The sequence below is a fragment of the Pleurodeles waltl genome, chromosome 1_1 (assembly GCF_031143425.1).
Source record: "Pleurodeles waltl isolate 20211129_DDA chromosome 1_1, aPleWal1.hap1.20221129, whole genome shotgun sequence".
Classification (NCBI taxonomy): Eukaryota; Metazoa; Chordata; class Amphibia; order Caudata; family Salamandridae; genus Pleurodeles; species Pleurodeles waltl.
The window spans coordinates 407,539,143-407,556,223 of NC_090436.1; the positions used below are offsets into that span (position 1 = coordinate 407,539,143).

General features: G+C 44.6%; 1 protein-coding gene across 1 annotated transcript in view; it reads right to left on the reverse strand.

The window, feature by feature from the left end:
• The window catches only part of ANKDD1B (ankyrin repeat and death domain containing 1B), a 516,198-nt gene that overhangs the window by 248,530 nt on the left and 250,587 nt on the right, over window positions 1–17,081 (reverse strand). The window contains exons 8-9 of the mRNA XM_069223721.1: window positions 5,981–6,064; window positions 956–1,054 (exon numbers count right to left, since the gene is read on the reverse strand). Coding sequence (XP_069079822.1) covers window positions 956–1,054; window positions 5,981–6,064 — 183 coding nt within the window. The remainder of the gene's footprint in view (window positions 1–955; window positions 1,055–5,980; window positions 6,065–17,081) is intronic.

The window sequence follows — 17,081 nt, forward strand, 5'->3', positions numbered from 1 at the left end:
TGCACCCCGTCTCCGCCAGCTTTCACATGGCGGAGAGGGGTCTCGTAATCCCCAGGGCAGTGCTGCATGCAGCGCTGCCCTGGCAGTTTGCGACCGCCAGTCTCTCCAGTGGAGGGAAACTAGCGGTGCTGATGGTCCGACCATGGCCAAACCGCCACAGTCATAATGTGTCATTAGATAGTCGGGGACATAATGAGGCCCTTAGTCATGGGAAATACAAAACAATATAATATGCTTTGTTATGCACGACTGTCAGTAAGGGCCACTAGCATAAACACCAGATTCAAAATCTGTTGACTCACTGCTGTGAGGTAGCAACAGTGAGAAACAAAAGTTGTTTTCTACTGTTGCTACATTATGAAGGATTACTAGGCTGCTCTTAAAGACCTCTTACAGAGCCTGTTAGTGTAGTGCTCAGCCTGTGAGTGTAGTGCTCGCTCTCAGGTCCAATGCACATCAGAGAGCATCACCTCCGGAGGATGGGGAGGGTGAAGGAAGATACAGGGGGGTTTGGAGGGGCAGGGGAGGCTTAGATGCTGTCCATAACAAGATTAACTACTTATTTGTAATACAGGGGACACAGAATATGACGACAAAATAGATGAGGCCATTACATCAAACTTATCCAGCAAACCACTCGCACAAAAGACTATTAGACCACTTTCAAATATTTTTTCAAGCACTCTAGCACAAATCAAGCACCCTATTCCATTAAGATTCTTAGAAAAAAAGAAAATTCCAAAAATAAAGGCAGAATTTAAGCAACTGGTCAAAATAATGTCTTCAATATAAAGACAATCCTTTATAATGAAGTACATAGCAAAATAAAACAATGAGTACATTTTTAAACACAAACGAACATGGCAAAAGGCCACAGGATTTCTGCTGTGTGCTACGTAACTAGTTGTGCTCCCTTTTTCAGACGATGCACCCATAAGCCTCGGAGTCTACATACCTTCGTGGAAATATTGATGTCACATCTGGCATCAGCCAGCAGCTCCGCACACTTTTCATGCCCTCCTTCCGCTGCCAAGTAAAAGGCGGTTTCTCCATTCTAGTACACCACATGAATAAAAGAAATAAGTCCTGTCAGTAAAACGTACATTTACATTCAAAGTGCACATTTAGAACAAGCCAATAGGTCGCGCCTATAAAAGAGCTCTTGCCTTAGCCAATGTGTTTTAGCCATGTGGTACACCAGCGTGTCTGCTGTTCAGGATGGCTAAAAGTTAGTGCTCTAAAGAGAAGTCGCATGGAGTGTCGCGAAGTGGAATGGCGAAGAGTGGAGTAGAGTGCTGTAAAGTTGAGTGGCAGAAAGTGTTGTGTACTAGAGTAGCATAGTGTGGAATCATGTAGAGTGACATACACTGCAGTGGCATAAAATGAAGTAGCGTAGAGTGGAGTAGTGCAGAAGAGAGTGGCGTACAGTTCAGTCGCAGAGAGTTCAGTGGTGTAGAGTGGAGTAGAGTAGCGTAGCGAGCAGTGGTGTAGAGTACAGTGATGCACAGTGAAGTGCAGTGGCATAGAGTGCAGTTGTGTAGAGTGCATTGGCTTAGAGTACAGTAGTTAAGAGTAGAGCGGCGTAGACTGCAGAGGCATACAGTGGAGTGGCACAGGGTGAAGTAGATAGATGTAGAGTGCAGTGGCATAGAGTAGATTGCTTCAGAGTAGAGTGAGGTGGCATAGAGTGGAGTGGTGCAGGGTAGAGTGCAGTTGGCATAGACTGTAATGGTGTAGAATAAAGCGGTATAGAGTGCAGTGGTGCAGAGTAGATTAGAGTGGCATACAGAGGATTGGCGAAAAGTGCAGGGGTACAGAGTTGAGTGTTACAGAGTAAAGTGCATTGGAGTAGAGTGTATTGGCATAGAGTGCAGCGTTGGAGAGTGGCATAGAGTACAGTGGCGTAGAGTGGAGTTGTGCAGAGAACATTAGTGTCCCTAGACTGGAGTGGTGTACAGTGCAGTGTCTAAGAGAGCAGTGGTGTAAAGTAGAGTGGCAAAATGTGCACTGGCATAGAGTAGATTGGTAGAAGGTAGAGTTGAGAGGCGTAGCGTGAAGTGGCATAGAGTGCAGTAGAGTGGAATGGTGTAGAGTGCAGTGGCGTAGAGTTCTGAAAAGTGGAGTGGTGCAGAGTAGAGTGCAGTCGTGTGGAGCAGAGCAGAATATGCATGGTATGGTAGTGCTCATTATAGACAACACATTTTCAATTGAAATGACCGTCACATCTGCATAGACATACAGTTCTACTAATAAAAGTCTACAGTGCACAAACAAAAATGTGTGGAAATTGCATCATCTAGTGTAATGATTTGTTTTGATTATATTAAAGTATTTGTTTCCAACACACTTCCGAAATAACAAAAAATATGCTTCACTTGTGCTCCCAATTCTGATATATTCTGAAAATATATACAAATTTCATTTAAATGTTGTTGTATGCTAGAAGAAACTCTTTCCTAACCCTAGGAACCAGCAAGATTTTCACATAAATCCTCTCACTTTGAAGTGAGAGAAAGAAAAGTAAACAAGTGCCCTCAGAATACAGCGTCTGACATTTGACTTGGGTCTTTGAAAGCAAAGCAAATGTGACAAGATAAGAACAAGACATAAAGGGACATTGTGGAAGAATACAGTAAACATGGTTTAGGCAATGGTAGGAATTAACTGAGCCTTAAGAGCGTAAAGCAAATAAAGCCAGCAAATAGAAAGCCAGAAAATGTGAGTCACAAACCACAAATCCAATGGTAATCAATGGGCGGAATGCATTCCTAGGTCAACTTTCTGAAAGTCCCCAAGATGTCTGTAGCAAACAAGACACCTGTGCCATCTGGTAGGCTGCAACCTAAAAATCAAACCTAAAGCGTTTCAGACTATACATTGTCCTTGCATGTTTGGCAGCACCTAAACAACAGTGACATTGCATATCTATGCTCAAAGCGATCTGCAGACCACAACGTGTCCATTTAAGGAGGACATTTGCCTTGTCATGTTAACTTGACTTTTGCTGCTGTTTTATATGAGTAAACAAATTGCAATAAAGAAAAAGGCACAGAACGCCCTTCCAGGAATGCAAAGGTTCACAGCTACCTTCACTACTTTAGTAAGTGGTATCTGAGTTTTAATAGTATTCTGGGAGTGTGGGGTAAGGTAAGTGAGTGGACCTCACGAGGCAAACATCAAACCAAAGGTCACAACTGTTACCACATAGGCACAAAAGTAAAGACCCTCAAAGAAACAGAAAAGAAGACCTTTGAATACCGTCTCTCCCCCTCGCACTGTGACCGAACTTGGAAACAACTTGTGACCTCTCACCACGTAGAATTATCTGGAGCATCACAGACATAGCAGATCCATAGCAAAGTCCAGAGTTCAAATTTCTTGGAAAAGTCAACAACTCACCACAGCCTGTAACAGTAACAACCTGCCTACCTGAGCTAAGCACTCCCACCTCCCCACATCTTGAAGCAGGACCCTAAGCTCTGGGCGCTGGAGACACGAGAGAGAAACAGGATGAACGGCTGCATCTCCCTTGCTCTCAAGTCAAGCATTGGGACCAGAGCTATGCTCAGTCCTGCGCTTGGGCTTGAATCTTAATTGAAGTGAATGAAAAAGTGCTGCCTTCATGACAACCTAATTTCAGGTTCTAACCTTCAACCTTTTTAACAATAATTACTTGGCTTGAAAAGATAAGCTTGAACTAAACATAAAAACATGAGCTGTAGATTGTAACTGCATTTTTCAATGTAATTCTCATTATGGGGTATACCATAGCAACGTTTAGTGAGCTAGAAAGCAGCGATATATATGAAAGGACATCTTTTACTGTCCTGAACTGTAAGATATTTAGTGAACATGCTCACCGGCATGTTGAAGGACATGGAATGCTCTTGAAGTGCAATGTGGCCCACAGTAACTACTAGTGGCTGAGGTTATGTCACCCATTACACCCATCACTTCTTCTTTTTCTCAATTCTCAGTTAAATGCACTAAGTGTGATGGACATGCTAATACATGGATCAGTCGCTCACTGTATTTAGGACTCAAGTTGCACCTCACTAGTGAGACCTAATAGAGGTGAAACAGGTCTGGAACTACTTGTGTTCGGTTTAGAGGGGACGTGGCCTTGACGTTTTTGCTGGACTGTTTCGACTGGAGCAAGAAAGCAAATTTGCACATGGTTGGTCCTCTCATGCAGTGCACAGTGAGCAAAATTAGAAATCGGCCTGGAGTAATTATCAGTTGTGGAGATGAATGCAAGTATCTATCAATCAATTTTTACTTATCTCAGTGACACATCGTACATCCAAAGGAATGCCTAGAGGTGGGCATAGGATTCAAACTGAGCCTCATTCAACGGACTAATAAGGCTGAAACCAAACTGGTGTTTCTTACATTCCCTTTCAGAAGATTTAGGCTGCACTGCTCGTATTAGAGAAGGAACAAAGCTGATTTGTGTATTGTTGGTTCCTCATATTAGTGGTTTTAATGAGCTAGAAAAGTGGTACTCAACCCCTGAGGGTCTGTCTCACCTATTCATGGGGTCTGTTACTCTTTATAAAAAAAATGTAAGTTAGCAGATTAATAATATCCATATGTAAAAAAAAGCAAAATAGAAATTGTAAAGCTTTTAAAGTTTTTGTAAATGTGTAGGAATTTGAATGTTGAATCGAAAAATTAAGTGGGTATCCTTATCTTGATTTGCGGGAGTAGCGCAAGTACAGCAAACAGATGGACGATTAGTGGCCTACATTGAATGAGTATTACTATGCACAGATAAAAAAGAGCTCGCACCAGGAGCAAAAAATACATTGATATACTAAAATGTAGCGAATTGTGTCGTCTTTCAGAAGTGAAACTAAAATTTGAAAAGCTCCAACGTTCCCATTAAAATTAAAATGTTTGCACATTGTTGCTTGTAAATTCAACAAAATATTCCAACTATATGTATTTGTTTGATGTATAAGTCTTTCTGTATTTTCGTGTAATGCTTTGAGATCCAAATCATAGCAGTGGCTTAGGTGGAGGTCCCTCATTCCAGAAGTGATTCATCAGGGCCACAGAAGACAACCGGTTAAGAAGCACTGTGCTAGACTACCCTGCAGGGTAATTCAACCATCCCACCCATCATTTTGTTTTTCTTTACTAGTGCATCATAAAAGAGGTCTCAACAAGCACCTCGAAGAAAAATTCAGAAAGTATTTCCCCAACGCTTTAGGCACTTTGAGAACCACCTCTTTGAAGAAAAAAAGGATTCTTATGATATATAGATCTATTGTAAAATGGAACTATTTATATTTGTATATATGCAGGAGACCTTTTGTAGCACAAACCTAACGATTAAGCAATACGGCTCTGTAAGTGGTAAAGGAGGGGTCAAAGCAGTGCTTCATTTGTAAATAAAAACGTGCAGGTGCCCAAAGCCCTCCTCTTAAACACACCACTGCTGCAATTAATTGTGCGAGAACGGAATACTGTAATTCTGAAGCCATCTCGGGCCTCTTTAATCTATTTACAGCCACTCCCTGCCCCGTCAGCTCACTCCTGCAGCTTTCGGTTTTCTCCTGTGGTGACGCTTTTTCGTGTTTCTCTTCCTGCGTCTTTCCCATATGTGTATTTTGCTTGCAGTAAATACGTGAGGCAGAAAAATAAGTCCCAGCCCTAAAAAATAAGTGCCAGTGCTCAGAACCGGAAACAACAAGCACAAATTAAGCACTGGGTCACAGATTATTACTAGGGTACAAATCGGGGGTTGCGCCACAGATGCTATACAGGACAAGAAATGTTAAGGTGTGCCTTCAAGAGGATTTCATCACATTAAATGATCGTCTCTCAATAGCCATGTGCCTTGCTTCTTTATTTTTAGTGCAAAGCGATGATTGTAAAAATTGTGCATCATTAGCCAATGCCGGTTCTGTGTTTCAGTGCATCCATTATTTTTGTGCTTTTTGCTCTTAGCATGTGAAAATCAAGGCTTTCTTACCTCATTTTGTTCATCAAGATTTTCCCAGCGATTGATCAAATCTTCGCTTATCTCACTGCTGCGTTTTTTTGCTGCGTTGCCCTCCTATCAAAGGGAGAAAAATGTTTTTTTACCAAGTTTCCAAATTTTAACTTAGAAAATAGTAGACCTTTATTCACACCAAAAGACTCTCACAGTCTAAAAAAATTACAACACATATTGAAAGTGGTAATTCATAAATACAAGCAATCCAGCATTGGTTTACGGGTGTCTACTGCCAAAATAACAACCTACCAGGCGCTTCGTCGCTCACATATGCAGGGTACCAGGGTGCCAGTCTGGCGCGAGGGGGAGGGGCGAAGGCTGAGCCATGGCTCACGGAGGGCTCGCCTGAGAGTCGTCTGTATTTGGGAGTCTTCAAGTATCCTGGTACAAAATTCTGGCCTAGAGGGATTAGGTGAATTCTGGGCCTTTCAAAGATTGTGCTGTTTCTGCTTAGATAACCAGCCATGGCTCCGCTCCCACTTCTTTCATCTCTCAGGAGCAATAGTTGAACAGCAATAGGCAGAATCCATCCCTTCAGAAAAGAGCGGCCACTGCCGTCCCATTCTTGGCCATTTGGCATCATTTATTTCTTATTTGACAACATCTTCTGCATGTTGTTTTATAAAGTGCAGGACCATCTCTGATGACCCTCGTTTTTTGGGGTAAACGCTGACAGCACCCCACTTTCCTTCTCATTAGGTTGCTGCTGGATACCTGTCTCTAGGTCTTAGACCTAATAACATTTCTGTTTTGCGTGGCTGCCTCTTACTCCTCCTTGCACGCACCGCTAGGCGCCGCACTCACGACAACACAAGACACCTCTAGTCACTCATGCACAGCGGCGCAGTACTTCCCACACAGGATCACAACAAATGCAATACTCCGCCAGGCTTGCATTCCCCCTGGAGTAGCGCCCTACCCATCTCATAATGCGCCTCAGCGCCCACAACAGGGAAATACTAACTACATAACTGCTATGGTACAAAAGAACCTAAGTTTTGAAAGGCTGCAAAACAGTTTCGTAGCAAGTCCCATTATTTCTATATGTTTGTGATGCGCCTGCAAAGGTACGATGTAAAATACAGCCTACTTGTATGTTCTTTGTCTTCAAGTAAAATGCTGCGGGTTTGAGAGCTTTACACATTCTTCTCCACAGTCAGGCGACCTTAAGTATCAGATCTGCCAATGAAGGGCCAGAACTAGTTGTAACAAAAAAGTGTCGTGAATGGAGAAAGGGGACATCACAATGCCTTCTTGTATTTTTCTTATATACATTTGTAATCAAACTTGAACAGAATAACACAACACAAATCGGGATAAAGTCCCTTCACCTGTCAAATGGGGACCTTTGATTTTTTGTGTCAAAGACCTTCACCTGATACGGAAGGGTAAACAGGCCCTGCCCTGCTGGGTGAAAAGGCTGCTGTATCTGAAAACCACACTTCAAGATACCAGTGAGCAATGGCAACAGAGCCTCCCTTAGTTCACCCACGGCAGAAGAGCTGTCTCTGAACTCAACCTAGGAGGCTGGCGAGTACCTCGCTCTACCTCGAATGCCCAGGTAGACATCTCCTCCAGCAGTTTGAGGCCATCTCGAGCACGTAACCCTGCCGTCCGCCAGGCAAGCTCTTTGCTACAACTGTTACTCCCAGTGGTGGAGAACCAAAGACGGGAGTCACCCGACTACCAGCAGCAATGTGCGCGTTCCACAAAATGAAGCAACATGTCCAGTTGGGTTCAGTTGTACACGCACAGTGAATTAACAAACATAACTGGTAAATTGATTTGGTTTGCACATTAATTGCCTATCCTGAAGCCAGTGGTAATGTTTCCACTGTGTGATCTCAGCTCGAACACACCTGCCCACTCTCGGCGCTCTTTACCGACCAGTGGGGCAGCCCTGGTGTCATGAGCCCTCATATAACAAGGAAAACGGGCCTTGTGCCGACAATAGAGGAGTAAAAGAGTCATAACTGGGTGGTGGTGGCCCCTCACAACCGCTGGGCACCAGGACTACTGCACCAGGAGCTCTATGGATACTGACAAAACGGTCAGCAGAGCAGTGCAAAGGGCACAATTCAATTGGATTTCAGCTTTGAAAGTGAGGCTTGGGTGTAGTCTTTCAGAGCATGTAGTGTATCAATGTCAGGGCCAATATTTGAACAATATCTCTAGGTGTTTGTAAAGTCACTTATATCTTAATCAATCTTGGGTTGAACTTATAACCCAGATAACTGAGTTTACTTATGTATGCACGAGTAGATCACACCTCCATCAAGCAACACTTGTGCAATACGTGTTTGGTTTAAACAAAAACCATCAGCAAAGCTAATAGGTTACGCCTGTGCAAGATCAATTGGTTTGGTCAAAATTGTTTTACTCATGTTAAACAACAGCGTGGCTACTATGTATTGTATAGCATAGTATGGTATGCTAAATCTTGTCACTGTATAGCACAGTACAATATAGTATGGTATGGCACGGCAAAAAATAGTGAGATCAAAAGCCACAGGGATCGAGGTTGAGAGAGAAGGGAGCAAGGCACATGGATGGAGGGAGGGAGTGAGTGAGAATAGGCAACATGGACGAATGGAGGGAGAGAAAAAGGGCAACATGAAGGAATGTCATGTCTGCAATACAACTTGAAGAAAGTCATAAAAATGTGAGTGACATGCACACTCCAACAAACTTTATCAACTATAGTGTAGCATGTTTGAAGCAGTAAAGAGAAAAGGGGGGAAAACCACAGGAATGGAGAGTGAGGGACGAAGGCACCATGGACAGAGGGAAGGAGGATAGGAGCAGGGGGGGGGGCAAAGGCACACGGACAGAAGGTGGAAGGGAGGGAACAGGCATAACACAAAGGACAGCGGGAGAGAGTTTAACATGAAGGAACAGCATGTCTACAATACAACTAAAGCAACAAAAGTAAGAAAAATGCGAGTGATACACACTCCAAAAATAAACTTTCTTAACTACAGTGTAGCCTGTTTGAAGCAGTAACAAAAATGGAGATAAGGCAAGAGGGGTCAAAAGCGAAACGGACAGAGGGTAGGAAGAGAGGTGCAAAGGCCACACCAAAGGACTTGTCTGACACAACAAAAACAAAACTCAGAAAAATATAATGAACACACTCAGTATGAAAATAAACTTCCTATGATGCGATGAAGCATGTTTAAAGCAGAGGGAGTGGTACAGAAATAGAGGGCTTGCAAACAGATGCACCATTATGGAGGGCTTCCTCCAAAAGAAAAGAATATGGCAGGCGTCAAAGCGTGAGCAGCTGAAGGACACTCAGGGGCGGCTGCTTCGCTATGGCGATGGAGCGTTGCCCCACTGGCTGAGCCAGAAGCAGAAAAATAAAATGATAGTTAAGAGCCAGCAGGGAGGGGCGGGGCTAGGCCACGGGAGGTGGGAGGAGGGGAGAGTGCACCTAAGTGCCCATGTGTGTTTGTGTTTGGTCGGCCGTCTGAGGTTTCTACAGCCCAGCTGTGTTTAATAGACGGGCTGGAGAAACTGCACAGACCTCAGGGTTGTGTCTGAGCGGCAGTCCAAGCAGCTCAGACCAATCCTGGTGCTGCTTTCATGCTACGTTTAGCACAATAGCAGCACCAGTATTGCTGGGGAGCCTGTGCTGGTGTCCCAGCAGTGAATGCCCAGGTATCACAAGAGGAGCGACGAACGAGGCGGCCAGGACAGAGGCAAGGTATGTGCGTTTTTTTTTTACATTTTCACCTCATCTCCGTTTCCCCACACCTCCTCCTTGAGTTATGCGGCTACCACCACTGAGGACACTCAGTGGAAATAAAAGCAATACTTTGGCCATGAGCCACAGGGGAGACAAACACACAAAAATGAAATAAAACCAGCATATGCTAACCAAAATAATACACAGAAATGAGAGTAATGATATAGCTAACCAGTGGTAAGGAATGGGTGGGCCCTAAACCCCCTTTAAGGTAACAAAATGTCTTGCAAGCAACAGCACAAGAGCTGTCTAAGGCGAGGCCTAAATAGAGGTCATGGGGTGAAAAACAACAGGAGAACAGGCTTCTTTACTTAGCTCTGTCCCCTGTTGCCAATCTTATCTCTGAGTTCTGCCGGAGATTTACATCACAGCTGTGAACCACTCACTAATCATTTTGCCACCGTAAAAATTAATTAAAAAAATAAACAAAATGATTTCTAACTAATTCACAAACGGAATTCTCATTTCTTTTATACTTAAGAATTTTATCTTAATTGAAGAATTTAGCCTTCATTGCAGCAGCAACAACTACTCTCACGTTGATATTCCGCTTCAGACAGCCTGAAGGCTTCTACGCTCACAAGTCAAGCTTACATTTCTCAAATACAGCACAACGTTAAATTTGGAGATAAACATCCATAGCGTAAATCCAGTTACCACTGGGAATTACCTCCCAATTTAGTGTTGTGCAGGTGAAGTTAGGAATAATGTTTGTTTTTATACCTGCAATTACCACCAGTGTTTTATTGGTGGTGCTTACACATGGATTTACTATGTTTTACCACATCACTTATGTAAAATGTGATTTCACCTCTGCCATATAAATGCATCACACAACACTTTTGAGGCTTAATTTAAAGTCTTCATAAATGCCGATATGAGTTGTAACCAGGTTACTGCACATATTTTACAATCAGTGCAGTGCTGTCCATGTGACAATAAACGTGTTGTGGACAGTGGCGGATGTCACTCAATGGGGGCGGTGGGGTGGGTCAGGACGGGACAGGGCAGGGGGAGATGTAAAAAGATAAAAGAAAAAAACAAACGCTTACTGGTGGGGGAGATGCATTCATCTTCCCTTCATCCTTTTTGTCTACCCGGTTGCACACAGGGTATCAGCAAACCACAACGCTGCTGTCGCCAGCATGACAGCATCGTTGTGATTGGTCTGAGCGGACTGCTTCATCGTTCAGACTGGGAGTGGGAGCCTGGGCATGTTCTACACTCGTCTGTGCAATACCTTAGCGGAGGAGCCACCCCTGGTTGTGGCATAACTTTACTATATTGCATGCAATATATCAGTTGACAAAAATATTGCATTCACTACCTCGACTTAACTGCAATATCACAAACCAAGTCTAGGTAAGTAAATTTGGATCTAAGAATAGTAAATATATAATTACTTTGATAATGTAGTGGCAGGCGATGTAGTGAATATGATATTTTTGTAGGTTGCTAGTATAGCCTGATACCACCTCTGATGTAAGTTAGAAATGGGTGATAGGAGAGGAACAAAAGTACAGTTTAGTAATCTGAGCACAATGATATAGTCACAGATCGCATAACTTTTATTGTACCTCTCAAATGCTTTGCCTAATATTTTAATCTGGCTGAAATAAGTTTGGAGCTTTTATGAAACTACTGCTTGCAGCGTAGTATTGAGTGAAAAAGTGAGTATTTTCTTAATAACATGTTGTTCCACTTCATCTGGAGAGCTTTTATCCAATAATTCTTCCAGTAACTTTAACTATGCTGATTTTCTGTTTATACAAATTAATATGTTTTGAAATTATTTAAGATTTTTTCTATTGTACCCAATACAACTGCGATCTGGGGAGCATAATGATTTAAAGCACCATATTCTACAACATTCATAGGTTGGTACGGGCAGATTTGAACTAAACAACAGAAGCGATTCGCTTTTCAGTCTCTCACCTTTCCCACCAATGGCCATATATGATGAGATATAAGAGCCAGTGGTGGAAGTGAGGAATGCGGAATGGGCTCCAATAGAAAATAGAGACACATGACTACACAACCTGTCTCATCACTTCTGGGTGCAAAGAGACCTGCAGGTTGTAGTGGATTTCTACAACTCAAACATATACCTTAAGTAACTCTATTTGAACACTGAACATAATTGCGATTGTGAAGTGATATACCTTAGCAATATCTCTGAATAACAAATGTTATGCTTTCACAAGTAATTCGGAATTCCTGAAAGCTAAACATAAGGAAACATACATACCTTGCAATACATATACATTTACACATCTCCTTATATTTATAATAACTACTTTAAGTTTTGTCACTATATGCCCTTATGTTGAAGATAAGTATAGTTTCTATTTGACTTTAGTAGTGTCGCGTGGGCTCTCATTATTCTAAATGAGACTACTGGATTTCTAGGCAGCAGGATCGTTCACGGTGTGGGGGACTGAGTCTGACCCACTTGGAAGGACCTCTGGCACCCTAAACCCGGTTTTGCTCCAGCTAACTAGCAGTGCCTCATTTCTCCCAAGGGGAAGAGATGATTAGGCAGCCGAGCGCATGACATCTTTGGAACTTCTCAGGGAAGTCGTGGTCACTCAGATCCAAACCAGCTCTCTCATTTACAGTATGATCTCATATACAAATGACAAAGGCAGTTTAAGTTTTATATAATGTTTTAGTAAAACGACTGCATTTTAGATATTAAGGCGTGAGCCGCAATAACCAGAACCATACAACACAGTAGGTTTGAAATATACGAGGAGAGTGAAACATAAGAATAATGCTATCATGGTGTTAACAATTTCTACTCTCTCTCAGATAGTTCTATTTCGAGCACAGCATGTTAAGCTTCTAACTTGTCTTTCAGATTCTCTGGGAAGACATCAACCCTCATACCTGAGCAAAGGCCTGTGATCTGGTTCAGCATCTGCAACGAGGCAGTCAGCATCTAGTTGTGGTTCCCTGGTCGGAATCTCCCTCTTGCATGTATTGGGACAAGGAAGTGTTTTTATAACTAACATGTCAGCCTGATCACAAAATGTCCCTACGCAAGAACGCCAAAGACTAAACTCCTACCACGTCTATCGGCAATGTACCAGACTGTATCCTTGACTGAAGCACAGAGTGAACAGGAATGTGTTATTGAGAACTCCAGTGCTGAAGTAGGCTGAACAGTGCGATATACAAAATAAAACAAGACCGTAGAACTGGTTATTTGAAAAATAACAGTACGAAGACGAATAAAAAGCAATTAGAGCAAAGTGCACAGAGGCTCTAAGCTGTGAGCAAAGGAATAAAATACATCCAGGGCAAAGTGCACAAAGGCCTAAAGCCTGAAGCTAATGCGCAAAGAATACACAAAACTGATCACACTACACCCTCCCCTTGTCGGTAGCAAGTGGTTCCAATAATATAAAAGTATGCCCCAGATACCAAAAATACATCAAATATATTTCGACAAGGTCAGAGGACAGCAAAGCAGAAAACAAATTATAAATTGGGAAGCATGTGAGGGTAAGGCCAAATTCAATATAATGTCAATTTAACAAAAAAAGAAATGACAGAAGCCACGGAAAGCAGGAGATCCTCCACTTCGACAGATGTCAACATCGGAAAATCCATGCCAAAAATTATCATGGAGCAGGTGTGTTCCAAAGCCCCATAACCATCCAGGGCGGCACCCCGTGCAGGGCCTATGAATGAGACAATACCATCTTCCTCCAGGAAGGGAATCTCATAAACTGCCTCACGAAGCAAACGCAACCGCAGTGCACAAGTCTGGGAATGAGCCCTAATCGGGAACATCAACAGATCAGTATCGACCACTGGGGGGCGCCGCAGTGAGAGACAGAGAGCCAGTGCATGTTCAAACAAGCACCAAAGCCACCGAAACACGGGTTGCACACAATCCAAAACCTGTCGCAATGACAGAGACCAGTCACACTCCAACTGTCCCAGGAGTGTTGCTCCAAAATGCTACATCATGCGTTCACGACACAGCTGCGCTGACGGGAGCGCTAAAGTGGGATCTCGTCGCAGTGGGACAGCCATTGCGGAAGAACAGTAGCAACAGCAAAACCCCAGCCAACAAAGCCAAAGTAATCGGGAATCCCCCAAAAATGCTTCCGAAAATAGAGTGAATAGCCGAAGGTATTAAACCGAATATGGAAGAGAAGGTATGAGCAAAACCAACACCAACGGCTTTGAAAAAATGTGCAATTCCAGCAGTGCTGGACGCATTAAATATATGTCCCACGAGTTCACCAAAGTGACTCGGAAAGTTAGTATTCAAAAGGGACTGTATTTCCGCCGATGACCTCGCCACCTGAATTGCGTAGGTCTCGCTAGCAGATGTAAGGGCCACATACTTTTGAAACAATAGAGCTTTCAGTCGACTCAACTTGTCGAAATTCACCTTGGAAGTAGCAATATGAGGCCAGATGTCCGCTACCTCCCTAATTTGAGTGGGGGAAAACAACACATTCCCGCAGCACGTAACGGCCTTGGTGACAATGACCACGTAAACTATTCCGGCACGCATGCCACAACAGGGTTCACTGTTAAGAAGGACATAACTGCCGTTTGAAAGCACCTGGAAAGTGTCTTTAATTACCGTGACTGGAACTCCCTTAAGATAACAAGCTAAGCTAGCAATCAAGGCATTACACGCCCCGTGCAAAGACAGCTGTTTACAAACCATCGAATGGCTGACAGAAGTTTCGCATTTGCTACCGCTAAGAAAAACCTCCCTCAAACCATTAATACATCTGTATAGAAAGGGAAGCTCCCACACCTCGTGTATGTAACTGTCTCCCAACCGTTCATATCTACCCACCGGAATGTGTTTTAAACAAGAAGTAAATTGCAGAGTGGAGATAGGCAAATTAATAACCCTGTGAATCAACCACTCAGCTGACGGAACCTCAGCAACAGTAAAAGGCAATTTCTCCAACTTTTCAATATTTAACATAACATATGTTGCTTCCTTCTTAGCCATCAGCTGTTGTTGACGAGTCAAATTAAAGGAAATAAATATCTCCCTGGCACGAATGCGCTGCCACGGAACGCGACCTGCCTTCAAGGTCTGTAGAGTCCAACCCAACTGCATGACGGACCGCGTTTGACTCTGCCCATGATATAAAGAAGACATATCAGATTTAATAATGTCTGTAGCAGAGGAAACAATGTTGTCAATTGTGTAAACATGGTCTGAAAGGGTATGCATCCCATTATCCACAACAGACAAAGCCTGTATCAAATTGTCCTGATCAATCTGCCTCAACCGGGCCGCTGCCTCTTGTTGTGAAAGCTTCCAAATCTCATTATATACTTCATATAGAAAACGTTTCTTCCGCGGCATTCTTGGTCCTGACAAAAAATCTTGCAAGTCAGTATCATTAGACAGTAACGTGAGATGTGTCTTAACTGCATCCAGCGTGGATGACTTCAACCATTGTTGACAAAGTTTCCCCACGCTGTATGTAGTAATGATATCAGCATGTTCTGGTGATATGTAGCGAGGGTCTGCCCTACTAGTCCTGAAACCCCCCGAAGAGGTGACAAAACGCTGATCAATCAATCAATCAATCAGAGAATTTATAAAGCGCACTATGTACCCGTCAGGGTTTCGAGGCGCTGGGGGGGGGGGTGCTGCTAGCGTTCGAAGAGCCAAGTCTTGAGGAGTCTCCTGAAGGTGAGGAGGTCCTGGGTCTGGCGTAGTGAGGTGGGGAGAGAGTTCCAGGTCTTGGCGGCGAGGAAGGAGAAGGATCTGCCGCCAGAGGTCTTGCGCTGGATTCGGGGGACGATGGCGAGGGCGAGGTTGGCAGAGCGGAGTTGACGTGTGGGGGCGTAGAAGTTGAGTCTGGTGTTGAGGTAGGTGGGTCCGGTGTTGTGTAGCGCCTTGTGAGCGTGGGTGAGGAGTTTGAAGGTGATCCTTTTTTCCACGGGGAGCCAGTGGAGGTCCACCAGGTGGGGGGAGATGTGACATCGGTGTGGTATGTCGAGGATCAGGCGGGCGGATGCGTTCTGGATGTGCTGGAGTCGTTTGATGTCTTTCGTTGGGATGCCTGTGTAGAGTGCGTTGCCGTAGTCAAGTCTGCTACTGACGAGGGCTTGAGTAACCGTCTTTCTGGTTCCTGTTGGAATCCACTTGAAGATCCTGCGGAGCATGCGGTGGGTGTTGAAACAGGAGGAGGAGACGGCGTTGACCTGTTTGGACATGGTGAGAGCGGAGTCAAGGATGAAGCCGAGGTTTCTTGCGTGGCTGGCAGGGGTGGGTGGGGGGCCGAGGGCTGTGGGCCACCAGGAGTCGTTCCAGGCCGAGGGGGTGCGTCCGAGGATGAGGACTTCCGTCTTGTCGGAGTTGAGCTTCAGGTGGCTGTTGTTCATCCACTCGGCGATGGATTTCAGTCCCTCGTGGAGGTTGGTTTTGGCGGTGAGCGGGTCTTTGGTCAGGGAGAGGACGAGCTGGGTGTCGTCGGCGTAGGAGATGATGCTGAGGTTGTGTTGACGGGCCAATTGTGCGAGGGGGGCCATGTAGACGTTGAACAGCGTCGGGCTAAGAGAGGAGCCTTGGGGGACGCCGCAGATGAGGTTGGTGGCTTTGGAGCAGAAAGGGGAGAGTCGGACTCTCTGGGTTCTGTCGGAGAGGAAGGATGAGATCCAGTTGAGGGCTTTGTCTTGGATGCCGGCTTCTTGGAGACGGGTTAGTAGGGTGCGGTGGCATACTGTGTCGAAAACGGCTGATAGGTCGAGGAGGATGAGGGCTGAGGTTTCACCGTTGTCCATTTGTTGTCTGATGTCATCTGTGGCGGCGAGGAGTGCGGTCTCAGTGCTGTGGTTTCGTCTGAATCCAGATTGAGAGGGGTCTAGGATGGAGTTGTCTTCTAGGAAGTGGGCGAGCTGTGCGTTGACGATCTTCTCGATGACTTTCGCTGGAAAAGGGAGGAGAGAGATCGGTCGGAAGTTTTTGAGATCGTTGGGGTCAGCCTTGGGTTTCTTGAGAAGGGGTTGGATTTCTGCGTGCTTCCAGCTGTCCGGGAAGGTGGCGGTGTTGAAGGAGAGGTTGATGATCTTGCGGAGTTTGGGGGCGATGATGGCATCGGCTTTGTTGAATACGTGATGTGGGCACGGGTCCGTGGGAGAGCCTGAGTGGATGGAATTCATGGTTGTGAGGGTTCCGGCGTCGTCTACTTGGGTCCAGGCGGTGAGACGGTAGGCGTGGGAGGAGTCGTCGGGGGTGGGGTCTGGCGGAGGTGTGGTGTTGAAGCTGTCGTGGATGGCTTTGATTTTCTGGTGGAAGAAGGTGGAGAGGTCGTCGCAGAGTGTTTGGGAGGG